At 34.5% G+C, this 15,927-nt stretch overlaps 1 protein-coding gene across 3 annotated transcripts; it reads left to right on the plus strand.

Annotated features, from left to right (window-relative positions):
• The first annotated feature begins 8,949 nt into the window (after window positions 1-8,949).
• LOC102579963 (uncharacterized) lies at window positions 8,950-15,624 on the plus strand. Of its 3 annotated transcripts, XR_001473525.1 has the most exons (4): window positions 8,950-11,500; window positions 12,870-13,817; window positions 14,004-14,240; window positions 15,207-15,624. XR_001473525.1 is itself a non-coding variant. In XM_015309066.1 (2 exons), the coding sequence occupies exons 1-2, from the start codon at window positions 9,283-9,285 to the stop codon at window positions 12,881-12,883; spliced, it is 2,232 nt and encodes a 743-aa protein (XP_015164552.1). In that variant the 5' UTR covers window positions 8,950-9,282; the 3' UTR covers window positions 12,884-14,059. The 3 variants fall into 3 exon arrangements, 2 of the variants coding, with proteins under 2 accessions (XP_015164552.1, XP_006348067.1); XM_015309066.1 differs by lacking the exon at window positions 15,207-15,624 and having other exon boundaries at window positions 12,870-14,059; XM_006348005.2 differs by lacking the exons at window positions 12,870-13,817; window positions 14,004-14,240; window positions 15,207-15,624 and having other exon boundaries at window positions 8,951-11,709.
• The last annotated feature ends 303 nt before the right edge of the window (window positions 15,625-15,927 follow it).

A 15,927-nucleotide genomic window follows, 5' to 3' on the forward strand; every position in this document is an offset into this window, starting at 1 on the left:
CCTTTTATATGAAATTAATTGTTTTTCGTAAATATGATGAATATAAATTATTTTTGAATTTAAGAAGGAATAACAATATACAACACTTGAGTAGATTGAATGTACACTACTGTAAGAAAAAGAAAAAAAGTACTCTATATGATTTTTTAATGTTATAAACTTATTAGTATATTAAAAAAAAGTAAGAAAACTTTTGGAGGCAATAATGGGCCCTACATTTATAGAAGTCCGTGTTTTGTTTTACTCTTCCAATGTGTGGATAGCCACGTGGCCTTAGGAATATGCTAGAATTTGGGTGGTTTTTCTGGAATTTCAATACTTCCTATGCACAAAGTACAATTGCTATTAAGCTGTACATTTTGCTTATTTACGAATTTTCCCTTGGTCATCCTTGGTCGTCTTCACCTTTCTATATAATAGAAATATCTAAAAAAAATTCAAAAAAAATACTTAATTGAACCTAATATTAGATAAGTTCAGACAAAAGATTATTCTGATCCTCTTATTTAAAATATGAAATTATCAAATATTTTTATCCATTACCCAATTTAAATTGATTTTATTTCACTTTATAAGAACTAATAAATTTATTAGGGTTGGAAATAATACTCTCATGTCCAATAATACTTGTCCACTATTGATTTTACACTCTTCTTAATAAACTATAAATAGAAAGATTATTTTACTATATCACCATTTGAATATAATAAATACAATGTTTTGAAAAATGTAATAGGAAAATGACTATATAATTAGTGATAAGAGTAAATTATGAACTAAATATAAAATTATCAATTAATTTCATAAAGTGGACAAGTATTATTATTGGACATCCTAAAATAATACAGTGGATAATTATAATTGAACGAATCATTTATAAATCCCGTAAAAAGAATGGGCATTAAATGCTTAGTTATAGAGCAGGCCCCATAAAATAGAGTTAATTTTATCGCCCATAAGTTTCAGATAACGCCCGCACAAACGTTAAATGTTGTTTCAGTTGAGACAACTCATGTTAAATTTCAAGTTGCATGTTAAATTTTTTGGTGTGACAAACTGAATATAGAACGTACCTAAGAATATAAAATTTTACTATTTACACTTACATAATTTCAACTTTTTCTTATGACTTCTCTTTCTTGTGACAATATAGGACGTGACAACTTGTATTTAAATTAACGGAAAAGGATTAAAATTACGAAAAAGAGTCAAAAATATCCTTAAACTATATTTTGACTCAAAACTACCTTTTTCGTCAAACTATTGGATCAAAAGTACCCTTCTTATTAACGGAAGTTGTTAAATGTCATGTGGATGCCACATGGATGCCACATTGCATGTCAATAGGGTTCCACTGCCACATAGACTAAATCCCTAAATCCTAATTACTCTTTTTTCCCCCTCATTTCATTATTTTCCTATGAAACCCTAGCCGCGAAATGAGGGGAAAGCTGAGAAGTCCTAACTATCATGCTTTGAAATCATAAACATAATAAAATAAGAAAAAAGATTTTTAACCTATAACCACTAATATCCACTTTGAAACCCATCCACGAAGAAAGACGGAAGCTATGAAACCCTAGCTGCAAAATGAGGGGAAAGATGTGAAATCCTAACTATCATGCTTTGAAATCGTAAACATAATAAAACAAGAAAAAAGATTTACTAACCTACAATCACGAATATCCACTTTGAAACCCAGCCACGAAGAAAACTGTGAAACCCTAGCCGCGAAATGAGGGAGAAGGGGTGAAATCATTTCTGGAAATAATGAAATGAGGGGAAAAAGAGTAATTAAGATTTAGATATTTAGTCTATGTGGCAGTGGAACCCTATTAGTGTGCAATGTGGCATCCACATGACATTTAACAACTTTCGTTAATAAGGACACTTTTGACCAAATAGTTTGACGGGAAGGGTAATTTTGAGCCAAAATATAGTTTAAGGGTAAATATGAGCTATTTTGGATAGTTAAAGGGTATTTTTGACCCTTTTCCGTTAAAATTACCCTTGAACTATTCGAAATAACTCATATATATCTTTTATTTATGTTTGGGATCAAAACTACCTTTGTCGTCTATGTTTTAGACCACAAATACCCTTAAAACGTTATCTTTGTCATATGTGCTAACATGGCAGTCCAACATGGCAAAAATCTCTTCCTCTCAATTATGTTGTTCTTCCTTGTTCATCTCTATCACAATTTATTTTAAAAAAAATATCAAAAATAGTTCTTTCATTGTTCTTGTTTGAGTTATTGTTTGGACTTTGAAATTCCAATTTCGAAGTGCGCTGAAGTTCGTTTGAGATATTAGTTGTGTGTTGAATGATCAAGTTCATTGTTTGGGCTTTGATGTCATCGAATCTGAGGCTTAAAATTTTAAATCTCAAGGCTGAAATATGTTGAAAAACTCTTGAAGTCATTCTTTTTGTGTTGATACTCGAAAATAGCTACTCATTTGAAAGCTTGTTGGTGAGAAATTTTTAGCTTTTGTTGGGTTTTTGAAGTGCAAAAAATTGAAGAGATTTAATTGAATGTTACTAAAAATTGCTTGGATATTGCAATTGAAGCTGTAAATTGACATTTAACAATTAATTTCTTAGTTTGAAGATTTGAGTTGAAATCCCAAAAAAATATAAAAAATATATGAAAGAGTTCTTAAAAGCTTGAAAATCTGTATATCGATTTTGTGAATATGTGACCTCAAAACCCAAGCAATGAATCAATTCTTCAACACGCAATCACAACCTCAAACAAACTTCAACACACTTTGAAATTGGAGTTCCAAAGTTCGAACAACAACTCAAACAAGAACAATGGAAGAATTATATTTGATTTCCTTTTTGTGATAGGAATGAACAAGGAAGAACAACATTATTGAGATGAAGGTATTTTTGTCATATTGGACTGCCTGAGTGAACTGTCATGTCAGCTTTTATGGTAAAGATAATATTTTAATGGTATTTGTGGTCCAAAACATAGACATCAAGAGTAGTTTTGATCTCAAACATAATTAAAGGGTATATCTGAGCTATTTCGAATAGTTTGAGGTTAATTTTGACCCTTTTTCGTTAAATTAATAACGAGTTAAATGTCACCCCCCAAAGCTACCCCCAGGACGCGGACACGAGACCTAGTATCACGAGTGACCCCAAACTAACCCTGTTGGCATATCATAAGCATACTAAATAAACTGAAGTAAAGAAATACTGCGCGGAAGCTAAATCATCAAGTAAACTAAAATGAGGGGGAATACCCATATACTATCTGAATATATAAAAACTGAGAGTTTAACAACAACTACAAAGTCAAACTCAAATACTAAAGCTGAAACTAACTATGTCTGAAATAAGCCTTTAACTACCTAGAAGTGTTGGGACATTCCCCAGCTAATATCTAGCAAAAATTGAAACTAAATACTAAAATGGAAAATATAAGCATGCCAATAGTCCTTGAAGAATGAGGACTCACCACTGATGCTGATGGTCTGGAGATCGGGAACCGATCTATGCGTGATCTGAAAGCTGAGAACCTAAACCTACATCACAAGAAGATGTAGTTAGAGTATACGTCAGTACTTGAAAGGTACTGAGCATGCATGATAGAGTAAAGCTGACCAATAAACATAACTGAACAAACATATAATCGAGCAATGATATGAGATAAGCATGATACTAAACTGAGAATATTGAACATGAAATGACTGAATGCAATGACCAAGTTTATAACATGCTGAGACTGAAATCTGACTGTAACTGATAACATGGTTAATGCAATAGAATCTGACCGTAAGTAAGCTACTACTAATCGACATAAATCCACATGAGCTAAATGTAGAATCTGATGTATAAGCCCCATCGAGAGGACCCAATATACCCTGCCAGAGGTATAGAGGCATGACTGGCGTGATCACTAAAATATAATGCCCACAGATGGGACTTATAAATTAACGGGGGCACGTAGTTTTGAAACTATTTGGGTACGCTGAACCCTAGTCCAATCGGTATTAAGCTACTTCAAATTAGAGTGTATATAAGTAATAATATGACTGAAATGTGAAATGCAAGATAACTCAATTACTGACATGCAAACTCTGAGAATGCAACAATTATAACTGATTATATGACATTCGTAAACTGAAGCATGTATATCTAAAATAACTTACCTAGCATGTGTAATTCATGAACTAAAAGAACTACATAGCTAGGGTTCTAAATATTGTACAAGAAACTAAGCAACAATATGATAATCTGATTTGGATCATTCTAACAACTAAAACCCAACAATTTCTAACATTCAAGAAACCCTAGGTCTAGATAATATTAAGTGAATCAAGATTCTAACTGAAATCTAAGGACCTAATTGGTGAAAGGAACCCACTAGTGAAATCCCACATACATAGTGACGAATTTCACGGAGAAATCATTCGATCTCGGGGTTGGAACTGATGAAAACTCGCTGCGTTCTTGAACTAGGGCTACTCGACTTTCTCATTTAATTTGCTCTAAGTTTCGCTTGATTTTGGTGAATAATTGATTAGGGTAAGTTCTAATTAGTTTACCAGGCTAGAACTGACCAAAACGACGTAGTTTAAGGGTCCAACGTATAGGGAAAAAACCAAATGACCCCTGCTGTCAGGGACACCGATGGAACTGACCGACGGACTGTGGATGGACCAACGGTCCGTGCTGGTCAATCGTTGACGGGGTTTTGGGACTAAGTTATGGGGCCTCGATCCACGGACCTGGACCACGATTCGTGGTCTGACCTACGGTCCGTGGGTCCGATGGTGGGTCGTGCCTTAGAATAATTTCTGGACCTTTTCTGGGAGGGGGTTGCAGGTGGTGAACCACGGACCACTAGGACGAATCGTAGGTCACCCTACGGTCCGTGGGTGGTAACTGTGGGTTGCACCTGCAACTTCTGGAAATTCTGCTGGTTTGGTCTGTTTAGGATATGGGGTGTTACATTAAACATCAATATTCTTGTTTTTGATTTTTTTTCCATTTATACTATGTTTTTTTATCCTTCAAATTTTAATCTAGATTTTTTTTTTAATAACAATGATCTCATTTGAATTATATATCATGTTTTTTTTCAAAAGGAAAAGTAGTACGTTCAAACAACCAAATATTATTTGTGAAAATTATAACCAAACATAACATCATCTTCAATTTCAAAAATTTCACACAAAGTAAAAACATATTTGTAATTGTATGTAGTAAATCGTATATGGATCAAATCTATATTGTCATGGGCGGCTTTCTAGCCATGCCCCGTGACCCCTTGGTTGTTCCCCATGGCGTCTAGTAAATCCTCACAATGCCTAGCGCCATGAACGACCCCGTGGTCTTGGCCAAACCAAGTGACAAATGCGTCCATGCTTATGCTATCCCATTGATAACCCTTGTCAACGCCCAGCCGCAAACAGACACCAATAATACCCCTTATTAGGTCGTTCCCCAGCTCATGCCATTATTAGCACCAACAACCAATGCCTTGTAGCTAGTTGGTGTTCGTGTGGCCATTCCCCATGAGTAACATGCAAAACCTAATGTCGAAGACAAGGATACGACCCCTCCAAGTATCGTCACTGGACCAACTTTTCCTTTGTAGAAGTTTAAGTTTGTTGTATTTTTTAATTTTGATGATTTAACAAATTAAACTATCGTAGAAAGGATCTGGTCTGCAAAGTTTTTGACCTACAAATAGTCAATTGCATACTACTGTAGAACTGTACTTTCTCCGGTGGTTGGTGGGCACTTCTGAGATAAACCAACCTCGGCCAATGACATGCGTCCTATGTTTTGATCTCTCTTATAAAAGGAACATCTGCAAGATCAAAACCTAGTTTTTGCAAACAAGTTTATCTACAAGGCAAAAGTCATTTAAAATAAAAGCATTGCTCATACTCAACAAGGGACTTAATCGAGTGTTGCAATGTTTTCAGTTATATGTTGAATTTTGTGTCTTGTGTTCTTATATTGTAAATCTACTCTATCTAGATCGTTTGTTTGTCTAAGTCTTTAGTTTGAATCGGATTAACTAGAGTCAGTTAGTCGAATCATCTATAGTTTAGGCAAGTTTCCTTTCATCATTTGTTTGATGTTCTCTCGGGTAGAGTTGCCTACAGAGTTCATATATCTAAACCCAAACATTTTTTATGTGGGACATAACTAAAATTAAAATAAATAGTACCAGGTCTGAATTCATAATTTTAAATTTACAATAAATTCAACACTTACAAAAACCTTAATAATTTGCCATTAGTTGGAGAAAGAATTGAATAAATAAAACTTAAAAGAAGGATTAATGACTTATGGTATATTTGCACATGTATTTAAATGATACATTGCTTCTTGTTTAATCCAACTAAACCATTCAAGTGTTTTATAACCACCATAATATTACAAGTGACTATTAATCATACAAATGCTCACTTTTTTGCTCCTTTTATGGAACTGATTACGGGGTAACAAAGATATAGCCAATTAGTCGTGCTTGATATATTAATAATCATTAAGCACTTCACCAAATGCTAAAGATTTATGATTTAACTATCCATTTCTTAATTTTGTTTAATAGGTCATAATACGTACATTCTTTCCAAAACAAAATAAGTTTATGTGCCATTATAATGATTTATATTATGATATATAAAATTGCCATGTCCTCGTGTAGTTTATTATATAGGATGAGTACTTATTTGCCCACTAATTAAGCCTAAATTATGATTTCGTTAGCTTAGTCATAATTAATCCTTTTGTTAATTATTGGAAAAGTCAAGATGCAATGCCCACAAGGTGGTTACATAATCGTAAAATATCTTGTGATGGTACTAATAATGTAATTGTTGTCAAATAAAGAAATCAAAGTTTTTGAAATTGATTTTAGGAATATTTCAAGTAAAATAATAGTAACTTTTACCCAATTTTTTTTAACTTTTTCAAAAATAAATTCCACGTCTAAACACACAATTTTAATTTGCGCTAGCACACATCAAATAAGAGTAAGCAGTATAAATCATTCTCTTGCTTGAAAGAGCAGCAAACTCTAGAAATTTATTTATTTTCTTGTGTTCGACTTGTAAACAAATAATATTATTCTAAAAATATATGTATATAATTTAGATAGATATTTCGAGAGGTGGAGGTGGGTAGCTAAGGGTGTGGGATGGTGGAGAAGAGGGTTATTGGGGGTATGGGTAACAATGAGGTGTGTTGGAGGATAAAGAGGACACAAGCAAGATAGAATGTCACTAGCTAGTAATAACTTATTTTTTTTGCTTTCGTTAGGTAAATTATTTTTCATCTTTAAAAAAATTTATTTTCTTAAAAAAGGCATCTTTCAAAATAAATTTGATTAATATTAACAAATTAGGAAAATATTTTCCTTTGTACCAAACACACCACTCACTTGGTAACAAAAGCAAATTGTCCATGTATCACATTTTAAATTTGCAGAATTTCTTTTTCTAAATTGAAACTATGTAATTAGGCATACTTTGCTATCAATTATTATTATTATTATTAAATTTAAAATAATACGGATTTTACCATTAATTAAGAGTTTCCTATCATATATTGAGAAAAATACATTAATATACATGTATATTTGCTATTAAAATAGGGAGAGACGCGAATTCACTTAGATAAAAGATATAATGTATCTAGAAGAAATTACACCCAATTTTGATTTCATGTATCCCGAGATACATATATCTAGACGTATTTGGATGCACCAAAATCTGAAAAGATACGTAATATTATAAATGGAGTGTATCTAAGTAATTAGCTTCTAAACTAATTGAATTTACGTAAATTTTTCTCTTATATATTATTCCTTTAGAGCTATTAGGTCCTATATTTATGATTTGTATATATATTAAATAAATAATTTTCTAAATATTAATACTCCCTCTATCCCTATTTAATTGTCCACTTTAGAAATGACACACATATTAAGACAATAATGATTAGCATAGTGAAGTTACAATTTTGTCCTTATTAATTATGATTCCAAAATAAATTTATTCAAGATAACTAATCAATGTTGGGGGTAGTTTAAATTTTCAAGAAGTTTAAATGAGGGTATAATAGGAAAATTTTTTTTGTCTTTTCTTGATTTGTCAAAATGGACAAGTAAATAGGGACATCTAAAAAAGGAAATATGGACAAGTAAATAGGGACGGAGGGAGTAGGTACTAATTTGAAGTAAAATTTACTGACATTTTCTAAATCCGTACCATCAACAAATACATCTGCATCTGCTCTTTGAAATAGACACCTAGACCCTATTCACTTGAGATGAATACCACAATACAGGTTCATTTTGCACATAAAAAAGTACAAAAATATTAGGAAAATTTGGTTGTATAAACCAAATTAGTATTACATAATCAAAATCAACCATATCATCACCAAGTCCAAATTACAAGATTTTCCCCCAAAACACAATCTTTTATACACTATTCTGACCCTAATCATAATTGAGTGAAAAAAATAAAAATAGAAATACAGTAAATACCCAAGCTGTCATTGGTGAATTTCATTTTTTACATAAATATAAAATTGGTCTACTTTGATGTCAGCCTAAGCAGTGTGTATCAGTCTCCAGTGTTGACCATAAGTGGAGGAGTCAATTTCCATTGGCTCAAACATTTTCTCGACCCCACCCTACTCCTCTATGTTGACAATTTTTATTTTAATTCCTCTCCAAATTCGTATTGAAAATCGATTAAAACCAAAAATAAAGATGATTTCATGCTTAATAAAAGCTAATATAGATAATAGCAGCACTCAAATACAAAATATATCGCTGAAAATGAAAAAATACTTATCACTCTCGATGAAATCTATAAAAGAGCATTTAGGTAGATTTTTGGACACGCGCTTTTAAGAGCACGTGGTACCAGGTTTAACACGCACACACACCCCACCCCCCCTCTGTGCGCAGGTTGTCTTCTCAGTTGTGAGCGACAAAAGTAGCATAATAAGACTCCAATGAAGTCACTTTCTTTTCCTAACCAATACTACCATTCTTGCTCCTTTCACCAATTCTCCTGCAGATTCAGTTAAGCATTTTCTCAAACACAGAGTCTGCAGTTTTATCTCTCAGTTTTTTTCTTCATTCGCCGGTTGGATCGCCGGTTTCCGGTATGGAAACACCACTTTGTTTTCATCGAAATTCTGCACACACAATAATGATGATAGTCGGGAATTGATAAACAAACTCAATATCCTAAAAAAAGCTCTTTTTTAATTTATTTTGTTTCTGTTGAAATGGCTGACGTCAATGTTAACTCAGTGTTGACTTCGAGCGAAGATATGGCGGAGAAAGCATTGAGCAAGAGATATGAAGGGTTAGTTGCGGTCCGTACAAAAGCTATCAAAGGGAAAGGAGCTTGGTACTGGGCTCATCTCGAGCCTATTTTGATTCAAAACCCGGAAACGAATCTCCCTAAAGCAGTGAAACTCAAGTGCACTTTGTGTGATGCTGCGTTTTCGGCTTCAAATCCATCTCGGACTGCTACAGAGCATCTTAAAAGAGGTACTTGTCCCAATTTTGGCTCAGTTTTGAGGCCCATTTCACAATTACCCCCTTTAGCTTCACCTACTTCGCAGAATAATCATCGCAAGCGAAGTTCACCACTTACTGGTACTTCTTCAAATTCGCAACAATTTGGAGTGGTGAACACTTCGCCGCGATTCTGCGGCGAAATGGGCTATTCACCACTCCAAACAGCTCAAGCAATTGTTACCCATACGGGTCTTAATCAACAACATTTGATGTTGTCGGGTGGGAAAGAGGATTTGGATGCTTTAGCGATGTTGGAAGATAGTGTAAAGAGGCTTAAAAGTTTGAAAAATTCACCTGGTCCAGCTTTGTGTAAGGACCAGGTTGATTCAGCTTTCAATTTGTTGGCTGATTGGTTTTATGAGTCTTGTGGGACTGTGACACTTTCGAGTCTCGAGCATCCCAAATTCAAGGCTTTCCTTAACCAAGTAGGCTTGCCTGAGGTGTCAAGAAAGGATTTTGTAGGAGAAAAACTTGATTCTAAGTTTGAAGAAGCAAGAGTGGAGTCCGAAGCCAGGATTCGCGATGCAGCATTTTTTCAAGTTTCTTCAGATGGATGGGGGAGGGATATTTGTAAGTATGGGGAAGATACTGTGATTAAATTTATCATAAATCTTCCTAATGGTACTAATGTATTTCATAAGGCAGTGTATAAGGGAGGTTTGGTGCCATCGGAGTATGCAGAGGAAGTTTTACGTGAAACTATTAAAGGGTTGTGTGGTAATGTTGTTCAAAGATGTGTAGGAATAGTTGGAGACAAGTATAAAGGTAAGGCATTGAGGAATTTGGAGTTACAAAATCATTGGATGGTTAATCTTTCATGCCAACTTCATGGATTTATTAGTTTGTTGAAGGACTTTGGTAGAGAGCTTCCACTTTTTAAAATTGTCACTGATAATTGCTTAAAAATTGCAAATCTTTTCAATAGCAAGTCCCAAATCAGAAATCATTTTAGGAAATTCAGGTCGCACGGTGTTGAGCTTGCAGGGTTGATTAGAGTTCCTTCAGCTGACTGCAATCTCTCTAAGAACTATGGTCCTGTTATTGCAATGTTGGAGGATATACTAAGTTATGCTCGAATACTGCAGTTAATAGTGCTGGATGATTCCTATAAGGTCTCATGCATAGAGGATCCTGTTGCTAAAGAAGTTGCTGAAATGATACAGGATGTTGGGTTTTGGAACGACGTGGAGGCTGTTCATTCACTAGTGAAGCTGATCAAGGAGATGACTGATGATATTGAGGTCGAGAGACCCTTAGTTGGTCAGTGTCTTCTTCTTTGGGAGGAGTTGAGAGCTAAAGTAAAGGACTGGTGTGCCAAATTTAGCATTGCTGAGGGACCTATTGAGAAGATAATCGATACACGGTTCAAGAAAAACTATCACCCTGCATGGTCAGCTGCATTTGTACTTGATCCATTATACTTAGTGAGGGATGCAAGTGGGAAGTATCTTCCACCATTTAAACGTCTGACACATGATCAAGAGAAGGACATAGACAAGCTAATAACACGGCTCGTACCACGGGAGGAAGCTCCCACTGCACTAATGGAGCTTATGAAATGGAGATCAGAAGGGCTCGACCCACTGTACGCTCAGGCTGTTCAAGTAAAGCAGCGAGATCCTGTAACAGGAAGAATGAAAATTGCAAATCCTCAGAGTAGCAGGCTTGTATGGGAAACTTGCCTGAAAGAGTTCAAGTCGCTGGGGAAGGTTGCTGTTAGGCTTCTCTTCCTTCAGGCAACCTCATGTGGATTCAAATGTAATTGGTCCTTTATGAGATGGGTTTCGCTGCAAGGGCAATCGAGGGTTGGCATGGATAGAGCTCAAAGGATGATCTTCATTGCAGCTCACGCAAAACTTGAGAAACGGGATTTTTCCAGTGATGAGGAGAAGGATGCTGAGATGCTTACTACAGCAAATGGTGAGGATGACATGTTCAATGAAGTCTTTGTAGATGCACCCTCAGTTTAATTTATTTTCTTCATATCTCTTAACTCTTGTAGAATATTGATATTTAGGGTGTATAAATTCTTTTAATTTCACTTTCCTTGATTTGTTACTTCTAATAGACGGCTTTGGAGATATTGTTTGTAGACAATATGAGGAAATTGAGCATTGTTATTTTATCAATTGCCTATTGATGATATAATGACCTGTTATATGTGAAGCTAGAGGTACTTGGTTCTGAAGAAATATGCTCATGCTTGTTCGTAATCACAATATCTTACTGGGATAGAATGGGACTTTTTGTAATATCTTGCATAGTTTTTGGCTAATATCAAGTACTTTGGCAATGAGTTGAATCAAGGGTGTCCTAATTTATGTTCTAAAGCTGCATCTTGATGCTCATTCCATTTGCAGATAATGAGGGGAGTTTTAAGTGCCTAACTTGTTTGAACGGCAGTGTCAGCAAAAAGATTTAGGAGGCTAACAAAAAAGTGACAAAAAGGCTTGTACTTTATTTATAACTAGACCAAAATTTCACCATATTTATGTTCCACTTTACTTTCCAACTCTTATCTGTGAATTGACTTACCTTGCCTCCTTTTAGTCAATAAAAATGTTACAGGAAAAAACAAAGGCAGAGACTAACTAATATTGTCATTTTTGTCGGCTGTCAGTTTATTTATTGACCTTAGCCCACGACATGTCAATATTTCTCATATTGAACCAGGTTCATTCATATAGTCGATAGAACTTATAGCCATGCAATGCTTTCTCAGTTTTAGTTGCCCAAAATGCTAAAGCTTATCCCGAACTGTGTGTTTTGATTAATCTATACAAGAACTTGTGGATTCAGCTGTTAAACTCCTTGCTCTTGCCACGTACTTTCTTAATTTCAACTTTGCTTTCGAATCTTCATCTGTTATCCAAAAGAAGTTGATATTCATGCTGATAGTGATCTTATCATTTGATCAAATGCAACATGAAGTTGATATCTCATTAAGTCAGCGATGCGAATTATCAAAACTTCGATATGTCACTTGGGAAATAGGGGGCAAGAACAAAGAACATTCGTTGTGTTTTGAGCTATTCATGGCTATCAATACATCAACTTGTGCTAGTTTTTATGCTTATATTGGGTGGCTTTAACACTTGCTATTGTAAATATAAAATTCGCCCAAGTGGAAAGGGGAAGCTACTTGAAGATGTTAGTGATATGAAGTAATAATTTCCCATTAGAATTATTTTTAAATGTTGGAAGACATGTCTAGAATAGTTGTCTGAATTTGTCGTGCTTCTTTTCTCTAGTCAAGTTTCTCTTCATTGATTGTTGCATGAAAAATCAGATAAGCTTTTATGAGATCAGTCAACCTAAGAACAGTCCGGAAGCAGATCCTTGTAGCCAGAAGAATGACTCCAGAGCATCTGCTTTAAGAACCCCACAGACATTGCATCAAGAGGAAGGTTAGAGGGAAAGTTCTCTGTTTCTTTCTATTTTCTATGTATTCAATTGTTTATTTTATTCCTATCAGCCAAGACTGTTTAAAAAGCTTTAGTTTAACTATTTCTTTAAGCATCATGACCATCTATCTTACTCTCATACAAGGTGGTACTTTGTTGAAAATTTCACACCAGATTCTGAATTTGAAAGTTAAAAGTTTTTTCTTAGTGCTTGGTTATTTCACCTGATTGGGAAAAGCTACTTTGAGCAAACTGTAAGCAAGGGGGCTGTTGGCACTATGGATTGCATATTATAGCTGAAAAGATTTTTCAACGAATTTCAACCGACTTTTGGCTCTACTTTGCTGCCTATAACATTAACTACTAATATAATTTGGTATGTATGGAGGCATGCTGTGTTTTCTTTTTTTCATGTTATCATTCACGTGCACCGTTCATAAATACACTGCAGATAATAGGACTTCACTAAGTTTTGGTTCAAGTATTCGTCTTAAACTGGGACTGTTATAACTTAGTTGCTTATAGATTTCTAAGGAATACCTACAATTTATGACTTGCATGCTGATGTACTTGTTCCATAGCTGACTTAACGAATTCTGGTCTTGGAAACCTCTATGAAATGATTGTTAATATATAATTACGCTGAAATTGGATACATTAACCATCATTTGATTCCTTTTCTTGTGGCTGAATTCTTGACAATCTTAACATGACATAGTACCCTACAGGTAAAATTTCCAATCTACGGGGCATGTTTATGATTATTCTTTAACATCTTAGTGTGCAATAGTACAGGAGATGGTGAAAAAGTGGTGAGATGAAACATACAGAAGGTAGGGCACTGCTGCATATGGGTTGTATGATTTATTTGGTATGCAATTCTCATTATTGTGTTAAAGTTTTGCTGCTTTTATTTTCGGAATCTTCAATCATTCCTTTTCTACAGTGTGAGCCTGTTTACACATTCTATACAAAAAATTCTTCTGTTGCAAATACAAATTAATTCCTTGATCTTTCAGGACAAAAAAATTGTATAGTATACAAGAAAAAGAGAGGCGGGAAGGGCCAAAAAGAGGAAACGAAATTAAAAAGCCGATTTTTCTGGAGGATGATATTGTTTCTGCTAGTTCACTTGTCTATAGAATTTGCTATAGGTATTAATTGATGGAGGGACACGAGGAATGTGCTGATAACGCTAACTACTAATAGACTGCTCAACCAACTAGAGGATTTGAAAAGGCCTTTTCACTCGTATGGTATGTTTTCCGATTTCATAGTTCATTGTTGTCATGTTCCTGTTTTTTAAAAAGATTGAAACAGAATGATTATTATCAACAGGAAACCAGTCTTTTTCTACCAGAATCTACACACTTTCAAATCTCCCTCATTATTGCCACTCTCTCTTTTCATTCTTGCCCACTTCATACGAATCTCGATCAAATTATTAAAAGCTCCAATTACATACTTCTTTAGCTGTTATTTCATTGACTTGAACTGCTTACTTATTCTGCCTCCTTTTACTTAGCTAGGGAATGATGAGTTCTTTTTTTCGACTCGAATATTAGCTCAACGTATTTTTTTAACCTTGTGGCATACCGTCGAGTCTACTCTATAGTTATGTTACCATCTTCCTTGTGATTCATCCACAATGGATATAAGTTAGTAGTAAAAATGGAGAGTTTGTAGATGAGAATGATATCTTGTTTTTCTTATTTTGGAATGAGCTTTGCTCCTGTTGCATTCTAATTGGTGGACAACCTCTTTCTTTGTATAGTTAAGGAGTCTCCTTTTGCACCTAATGTGAAGACTTTTGCCTCTGGCCCCTCACTGTATTTTTCTTTCAAAAGTATAGATTATAAATTTATAACCATAGTGTTTAGATCGGTTTATGTACTTCGATTAATCTGCCAGATTTTTATTGTCTATAGCACTTCCATTATGTCTTTTCCTAGACTGTTTTTGTTTTGAGCCGGAGGTCTATCGGAAACAACCTCTCTAAGTAAAAGTAAGGTTTGTGTACACACTACCCTCCCCAGACCCACTGTGTGGAATTACACTGGATATGTTGTTGTTGATTAATCCACCGGATTGTCCCTCTGCGGCGGATCTAGAATGCCATGTATAAGCTCATACAAACCTATAGTAGCTTTTGACAAAATTTTATGTATGTATCAACTTGACAAACTTAGTTACTATTGTATATTAACTTGATATCGTTGTAGGAACTGATAAACTTCAACCTGTGGATCGACCTTCAACTTTCTCTTCGTACGACATGCCAAAAAATGATTACTTTGAGAAGAGTTATATAATGCCAAATGCACGATGTATCATACGTTCACACGGATTTCGAGAAGAACAACACACAACCTACTCTAATATTATTGACTGATTTCATGGCTCAAACTCCGTGACCTATAAATCACGTTGAGACAATCAAAAAATGAATACGTAGAGAAGAGATATACATAAATGGCTTTGTTCTTCATATCTAATCATTTCACATATATAATTAATGATACTAGAAGAAAACATGTGTTGCAACTGTAGATAAATATCTGTCAATCACTTATTCTCATTGTATTATATTATATTATATGAACAATAAATGTGGTCCTAGGGAGCATCTTATCGTTGTTATTTGTGTGGTCCAAACTCATTAACTTGTTACATACAGGACATAGTTAAAGTTAATGGTGTTATTTCAAGATTATGGTTTGGTCGTCTTAATCTACAACAGTGAAAAATACACATTATTATGAGTAGACTTTTTAAGCATTAATGATACCTACTTGAGTTGAACACAAGCAGCCAACTACTAATACATCTGATTAGACATAAATTGGTAGGTTGCTTCTGCCACTCACACTTCTAATTTTGTTAATTTATTTTTTATACCCCCCTTACCCCCCCCCCCCAAATCTTAACATAAATAGTATGCTA

This window comes from Solanum tuberosum, unplaced genomic scaffold (genome assembly GCF_000226075.1).
Source record: "Solanum tuberosum cultivar DM 1-3 516 R44 unplaced genomic scaffold, SolTub_3.0 scf00099, whole genome shotgun sequence".
NCBI lineage: Eukaryota > Viridiplantae > Streptophyta > Magnoliopsida > Solanales > Solanaceae > Solanum > Solanum tuberosum.

Bases quoted from the DNA above. Each gene is read 5' to 3' on its own strand.
- LOC102579963 (XM_006348005.2), top strand. From the start codon at position 9,283: ATGGCTGACGTCAATGTTAACTCAGTGTTGACTTCGAGCGAAGATATG.